Genomic DNA, 8,227 nt, shown 5'->3' on the forward strand with positions numbered 1-8,227 from the left:
AGGCCGTCCAACGGCTCACCGGGCGCATAGCTGCTCTAGGCCGGTTCATATCCCGATCCTCGGAGAGGAGCCATCGATTTTTCAATCTTCTAAAGAAGAAGAATGATTTCACGTGGGGACCAGAATGCCAGCACGCCCTAGAGGAACTCAAAAGGTACCTTTCTAATCCACCTTTGTTGCATACTCCGAAAATCGGAGAGCCTCTATACCTATACTTGGCCGTATCGGAAGTAGCCGTCAGTGGGGTCCTAGTTAGGGAAGAACAGGGCACCCAGTTCCCCATCTACTACGTAAGTAGGACACTAGGGGAAGCGGAAACGAAGTACCCTCACCTAGAAAAATTGGCATTAGCCCTAATTAGTGCCTCAAGAAAATTGAAGCCATACTTCCAAAGTCACCCCATACATGTTGTAACTACATACCCATTAAGAAATGTCATGCATAAGCCCGAATTGTCCGGCCGGCTGGCCAAGTGGGCCATAGAGGTTAGCGAGTACGATATCCAATATCGACCTCGAACCTCGATTAAGTCGCAAGTATTGGCTGATTTTATCGCCGACTTCACTCCGACCCTTATTCCCCTGGCCGAAAAAGAGCTCCTGCTGAGCTCGGGAACTCCGTCCGGAGTATGGACATTGTTCACGGACGGAGCTTCGAACGTAAAGGGGTCGGGATTGGGGATCATACTAAAACCTCCTACCGGGGACGTCATTAGGCAGTCTATACGGACGAGGAGGTTGACTAACAATGAAGCCGAGTATGAGGCTATGATTGCAGGTTTAGAATTAGCCAGGAGCCTCGGCGCCGAAGTGATCGAAGCCAAGTGCGATTCTCTTCTTGTGGTAAATCAGACGAACAAAACGTTCGAGGCCAGGGAGAGCCGGATGCAAAGGTATGTCGACAAACTCCAAAACACCTTGCACAAATTCAAAGAATGGACTCTCCAACACGTACCCCGAGATCAAAACAGCGAGGCCGATGCCCTCGCCAATTTGGGCTCGACAGTCGAGGACGACGAGCTCGAGTCCGAAAAGGTGGTACAGCTAATGAGGTCGGTCGTAGAAGAAGGGCACGCCGAGGTCAACTCAACTAGCCTTACTTGGGATTGGAGAAACAGGTATGTAGACTATCTAAAAACAGGAAAACTCCCACAGGACCCCAAAGAATCAAGGGCATTGAGAAAAAAAGCGGCCCGTTTTTGTTTGGCCGAGGACGGAGTCTTATATAAAAGAACCTTCGGAGGACCACTCGCCATATGCCTTGGCCCCGGAGACACAGAGTACGTATTGAGGGAAATCCACGAAGGGTCATGTGGCAACCATTCGGGCGCGGATGCGTTGGTCCGAAAAATAATTCGAGCTGGATACTATTGGGTCAACATGGAACAGGATGTAAGGGAATTTGTACGAAGATGCGACAGGTGTCAAAGGCATGCGCCATTCATCCATCAGCCTGCTGAGCTGCTGCATTCGGTCATCTCCCCATGGCCTTTCATGAAGTGGGGAATGAACATAGTGGGCCCGCTTCCTCGAGCTCCAGGTAAGGCTCAATTTATTCTTTTGGTTACTGACTATTTCTCCAAATGGGTTGAAGCGCAGACTTACGAAAAGGTTCGAGAGAAAGAAGTAATCGACTTCCTTTGGGACCACGTCGTGTGTCGGTTCGGGATGCCTTCCGAAATAGTATGTGACAATGGGAAACAGTTCGTTGGGAGCAAGGTATCAAAATTCTTCGAGGATAACAAGATCAAGAGGGTATTGTCAACCCCGTACCATCCCACCGGAAACGGGCAGGCTGAGTCGACCAACAAGACCATCGTTCAGAACCTAAAGAAAAGGTTACAAGACGCAAAAGGAAAATGGAGAGAAATGCTGCCCGAAATCCTATGAGCCTACCGAACAACCGAAAGGACTAGTACCGGTGCCACTCCTTTCTCTTTGGTTTACGGAGCCGAGGCCTTGATCCCAGTCGAGGTGGGCGAACCCAGCGCTAGATTCCGGTATGCAACCGAGGTTACCAACCAAGAAGCGATGCTCACCAGCTTGGATCTTTTAGACGAAAGGAGAGAGGCCGCACTAGTTAGGATGGCAGCTCAGAAACAAAAGATCGAAAGATATTATAACCGAAGGGCTCGTCTTCGACACTTCAATATAGGGGACTTGGTACTAAGAAAGGTCACCCTCAACACCCGAGACCCTAACGAAGGGAAATTAGGACCAAACTGGGAAGGCCCTTACACCATTTTGAAGGTAACCGGAAAGGGTTCGTACAAGTTAGGAACGATGGATGGGAAAGAACTACCCAATAACTGGAATATAGGCCACTTGAAGAGATACTACTGCTAAAGGTAAGTCTTCTTTCTTCTTCGCTTCCATAAATTTTTTGAGACTTGTCCGATCCTAACCCGTGCAGGTCGATGATCGGTCGCTAAGACAAGTTCGGACATCGGAGAGACTGACAGCACGAGCTGCACTCTTTTTTCCTTCGACCGTTTTTGTCCCAGCTCGGGTTTTTCGGCAAGGTTTTTAACGAGGCAGCAAGAACACNGACCGTTTTTGTCCCAACTCGGGTTTTTCGGCAAGGTTTTTAACGAGGCAGCAAGAACATCGTGCTACTATAAAGGTATCCAAGGGTAAATCATTGTATACTAGATCGCCCTCCGAAGAAGGCGAAGGTCAATAAGAATAAATGTAAGGGTCAAACGGCCAAAGCGAGCCGTGCCAACTAACCTGACCTAATCCGCTCGGATCAGTATGATGTATTAACTATTACTGCAATAGCAAAGACTATCTGATGCATATTCACATCATAACCTAAAAGATTTTGTTCGACTCTTCGGTATGCTTTCAAGTCCGATCACATAAGACCTCCTCGAGGCACATTCGAACATAAGACCTCCTAGAGGCACATTCGAACATAAGACCTCCTCGAGGCACATTCGAACATAAGACCTCCTCGAGGCACATTCGAACATAAGACCTCCTAGAGGCACATTCGAACATAAGACCTCCTCGAGGCACATTCGAACATAAGACCTCCTCGAGGCACATCTGAACATAAGACCTCCTCGAGGCACATTCGAACATAAGACCTCCTAGAGGCACATTCGAACATAAGACCTCCTCGAGGCACATTCGAACATAAGACCTCCTCGAGGCACATTCGAACATAAGACCTCCTCGAGGCACATTTGAACATAAGACCTCCTCGAGGCATATTCGATCTCATATTCGATCACATAAGACCTGCTTTAGGCTCATAAAACCTCAATGAGGCAACACTTAAACTATAAGACCTCAAGAAGGCAAGTCCAAGCTCATAAGACCTTAATAAGGCGACACATAAAACTGAAAGACCTCAGAGGTGAGTTCGAAATTCGTAAGGCCTCGATAAGGCATTATTTTGACCATAAGTCCTCGAGAAGGCGGGTCCAAATTCATAAAATCTCAAAAAGAGGTAATACCGGCTTCATCATCGACTTCACTAAAAGGCGAAGTATACTCGAACTTGTAAGACCTTAAGAAAAAGGCGTAAAATCGATACAAAACCTGAAGGTCAAATTGTGCCCGAGCTCGAACCCACTCACTCGGGGACTGCTTCGAAGAAACCTAAGGGTTAGACTTCACCCGAGCTCGAATCAACTCACTCGGGGACTGCCTTGAGAAAACCCAAAGGTCGAAGTTCACCTGAGTTCGAATACATTCACTCGGAGACTATTTCGAAAAATATAAAGGACTACCATCGTTCCAAAAAGATAAAAGGCAAAGTAATAACAAGATTGAAAAAGGAGCAATAAAAGGAGCAATAAATGGCAAAGGGCAGTGTTGCATAAAAAAGCTCGCTACCGGAGCAATTACATAAAAGGGGAAAAAACAAAACAAAGCCTAGCCTATTCCCGGAGTCAATCGGAGCCATCCTCGAATTCTTCGGGGAACGTCGCCCTTCTCGAAGCGTCCTCAGCTTCGGCGGCTTTGGCGACGTCCGATGCAAGATCAAAACCGCGACGTTGGAGTTCAGTAAGAACTTCAAGCCGGGCCTGACACTTCGCATATTCGGCTAACATTCTTGACTGCTGGTTGGCCGCATCAGCATCGGCCCTATATTGGGCCACCATATCGTTGGCAGTCTCCTCGGCCTGAGAAACTTTAGCCTCAGCTTCCCGAAATCGATTGGTCCATAGCTCAATTTCAAGGACTCGAGCCTCATTGGCCAACGTCAAGTCCGCAACCTCTTCCCGAAGGGAAGTCTTCTCCGACTCCAACTGTTGCACCCGGGCTTCCAGTTCGGCTTTGTTCTCATTAAGTTCGGCTCTGCTCTCGTCAAGCTCGGCCTTAACCCGATTAAGCTCGGCTTGCACCCCCCTTAGCTTACAACCGAGCTCTTTCTTTGCTTCCTCCAGCCGGATAGCACAGGACGCGTGCTCTTTATTCAAAAGGTCCAATCCGGTCCGGCTTTCTAGCAGCTTCTCTTCAAGGACCCGGCGCCCCTCTCGCTCCGCCTCCATTTTGTCCTTGATTCGGAGGAACATCGAGTGATATAGCACCGATGCCTGCAAAGGAAAAGTCTAAAGAGTCAGTAATGGGTCACAAGGCGAAAATATTAGAAATAAAGGAAGAAGCAAATACCTTGAGCTGCGCCTGCTGGGCTTCGTTGAAAAGGCATGTCCAATCTACAGCCTCGGTCGCAGCCCGGTCTTCCTCCGTCATCAGATGATGAAGATAGCTTGCAACCCCGACCGGGGGTCCCAGAGCCCGGACGTCTTTGGGGATAGCAAAAGTTACTATCCTGTTACAGTCCGGGTCCAGGCTCGGAGCTGGAAACCTATCAACAAGCTTGTTGATGGCCGAAGTCCCACTTGATTCGGCCTGAAGGTCTTTCCGGGGGATTTCGAGCCCGAAAGTGTTGGCGGAGGGTACCCCGTCAAAAAAGGTCTCGAAGCTACCTCCCATCATCGGGATGTCGTCCGGCAGCTGCCCCCAAGTCGAGGAAGATGGGGGGGACGTAACCGGGTGATCAGTACCCGGGGATGCCCGCGCAGGGGCCGAGGGTTCACTAGCATCCTCAACCCTCACGTCCTCGGGAGCAGCCTCAACTGGATGGTCCACCGGCTCAGGGTCCGGTCGAATGGACCGGTGGCGGACGAGCTCCGGCTGCTCCTCATCGTCATCCTCTTTGTCATCCTCTTCCTCGGAGGACAAGACGATTTGGCTTTTTGGTTTGCGGGCGGCCCTTTTTGTCCGCTTAGTCTTCCTTTGAGGCTCGTCCGTACCGGACTCCCCGGGCCTTTTATTTTCTCCCGGAACCGGAAGGGGGCATAGTATTGAAGACCTCATCTCCGCGTCCTTGGGCAAGCCTGCAAAACACGAGGGTTATGATGCATTCCCGATATACAGGAAAAAATGCGCTACCGGTCAAAAAGAAGGCTTACCATGGTTTTTCGCCTCCCACCGACCTTTGAAGATTTCCTTCCAGTTTCGCTCCGAATATGGCCGCTGGGCCACTATCTTGTTTACCCAGCCGGCCAGATCCTTGACGGCAGCTGGAGTTTGGGTCACCGCTGCACAAGAAAAGGGGGTTTCAGGAAGAAGTTGAGGAAAACACGCTCTAAAAGATGAACAGTGAGAAAATACTTACGTTTGAGGTTCCACCTCTCCGGAAATGGCATGCAATCGGCCGGAATCAGGTCAGACGTCCTGATCCGGACAAACCTGCTCATCCAGCCTCGATCTTTGTCTTCATCGATGCTGGAGAATGGGGGTTTGCTAGCCCGGCGGGCCAGTTTTATTAATCCCCCTCGAAATATTCGGGGGCTGTATAGTCGAAGAAGATGGTCGAGGGTAAAGGGGAAATCGCCCTCGACTCTCTCAACAAAAAACCGAAAGAGATATACGATCCGCCACATCGAGGGGTGGATCTGACCTAAGGTCACCTCGTACCGCCGGCAGAACTCCACTATGATGGGTTCTAAGGGGCCTAAGGTGAAGGGATATGTATATACACTAAGATATCCTTCAACGTGAGTCATAATCGACTCGTCACGGGAAGGGGCGACCAGGTCTTTCCCTTCCCATCTACATTCAGCCCTCACCCGGTCTAGGCAACTGGGAATGATTAGACTAATATACTCCGATGCCGGTTCGCCGCGGCCCGGGACCGATGATGGGTTTTCAACCTGGAAGTCGGCAGATACCGAGCAACCAGTCGGTGTGAATGCTTTCAATGGGGGTTCTGGTGCATGTTCATCAGATCGAGCGGGGCTCGCGGCCGAGCTTGGTCTAGAAGGAACACTTTGTGAAGTTTTCGCCATTTCTTAAAGCTTTACGAAGAGATGAAAAGAAAATACAACCAACGCAGAATTTGAGAAAGATAGGAAATGTTGAACCTGGAAGGGTCGTTTATACTTTTTCCATGAGGCGGTGGCACGAATCGCGAAGCCACAGACACGAAGCGACAGATAATTAAGAGAAGCATTAAATGCCTGCAGCAGGCGTGGTCAGAGCACTTGATGGCTTTTTCACCTGGCGTATAGCCATACGTCACGGGCATCGCGTCACCGGTCATATCGTTTATTATCATTACTCTCTAATAAACGAGGGGACTATCTGTATTGGGTGATACCCTTTTTTGCTTGAGCCCGACCGGGTTGGATCCGGTCCGGAGCAAGTCGGGGCCATCGAACCCGACCTGGATGCAAGGTAGAACGACGGCCACGACTACAACCGAGGTCGAGTCATTTCGGAACCGTTACAGAGCTCGATATGAGTCACCACCGGATGGAGAAACACACAAGGTCGGAAGCCGGACTCGTAACGGATAACCAAGCGTCGCCGGATATCTCGCCCAAACGTGATTTTCTCAACCACTTCAGGCCATTAAGGCGTAATTACAGGGATCCACGATGTAATCAATTTACCTACCTTATTTTTACCCTTAATCAGAATGTATAAAAGGGGATCTCTCTAAATTCTTGTAGATCATCAAGCACAATTGTTCTAAGCAATATTATATTCTGCGATTATTTACTTTAACAGCAATTGTTGAGTCTTTATCTTTATTTTTCTCAACCTAAAAACCTTTTGTATCTTTTAGTTCACGGATCCTTGAAACCCCATATAAATTCAATTGTTATCCGGATTCGAGGGTAAACAGTTTGGCGCCCACCGTGGGGCTAAGGATATTGGTGAGCTCTTTGATACTCTTTCTTGACACATCACAATACACTGGTTCTTTGCAAAAGAGTCCATCTTACATTCAAATTACCAACTCATAGAATGGCACAATCAATTAACAACGAACTTGAACAGCAGACAGGAAACAATGGAATGCCCGGGCTCGAAAACCCGATAGATGCCGGTTCCCGGATGGCGCTCAACACTGATCAGGCCTCCGGATCATCGCATAGCGTCCGGGGAGAGGACGATTCGAGGGCCCAGGCAGTCGGCGAAGAGACTATCAACCTTAAAATGATTTTTGACATGCTGCAAGCCCAGCAATCGGCTATAGCTCAGCTCCAGAGCCGGGTCCAGGAGCCTGTCAGGTCCGAGGAGGCTCCCCATGCAGCTGCAATCATCAATCCAACCCCGGTACAGCCGGAACGGGGTGGGCCGGATGCTGATTCTGCGGTTCTTAGGAGGCTAGAAGAACTGACCGAACGAATCGAAAAGGGGGAGGAAAAAATCGAGGCCAACAATAAAAAAGTAGAAACATACAACTCCAGGGTCGACCAAATACCAGGTGCACCTCCGGTCCTGAAGGGCCTTGACGCTAAAAAGTTTGTACAAAAACCGTTCCCATCCAGTGCCGCCCCAAAACCTATCCCTAAGAAATTTAGAATGCCCGATATCCCGAAGTATAATGGGACCTCGGACCCAAACGAGCATGTGACAGCATACACGTGCGCGATTAAGGGAAACGATCTCGAAGATGATGAAATCGAGTCAGTTTTGTTGAAAAAGTTCGGAGAAACCTTGTCCAAGGGGGCAATGACGTGGTATCATAACTTACCGCCAAATTCCATCGATTCGTTCGCCATGTTAGTCGATGCCTTCGTGAAAGCTCACGCCGGGGCGATCAGGGTAGAAACAAGGAAATCCGACCTATTCAAGGTCCGACAGCGCATAAACGAGACACTCCGGGAATTTGTGTCTCGATTTCAAATGGAAAGGATGGATCTTCCCCCAGTCACGGATGACTGGTCAGTACAAGCCTTCACTCAAGGATTGAGCGC

At 49.3% G+C, this 8,227-nt stretch overlaps 1 protein-coding gene across 1 annotated transcript; it reads right to left on the reverse strand.

Moving 5' to 3' along the window:
• Window positions 1-4,367: 4,367 nt before the first annotated feature.
• Window positions 4,368-5,451, reverse strand: LOC109222073 (the record flags this gene model as incomplete). The annotated part of the gene is made up of 3 exons (XM_019386480.1): window positions 5,429-5,451; window positions 4,626-5,353; window positions 4,368-4,549 (listed from the first exon to the last, which is right to left on the reverse strand). Coding segments are annotated over exons 2-3 (890 nt in total), but the record flags the coding sequence as incomplete, so codon positions are not given.
• Window positions 5,452-8,227: the final 2,776 nt, after the last annotated feature.

The sequence above is a fragment of the Nicotiana attenuata genome, unplaced genomic scaffold (assembly GCF_001879085.1).
Source record: "Nicotiana attenuata strain UT unplaced genomic scaffold, NIATTr2, whole genome shotgun sequence".
In the NCBI taxonomy this organism is placed as follows: Eukaryota; Viridiplantae; Streptophyta; class Magnoliopsida; order Solanales; family Solanaceae; genus Nicotiana; species Nicotiana attenuata.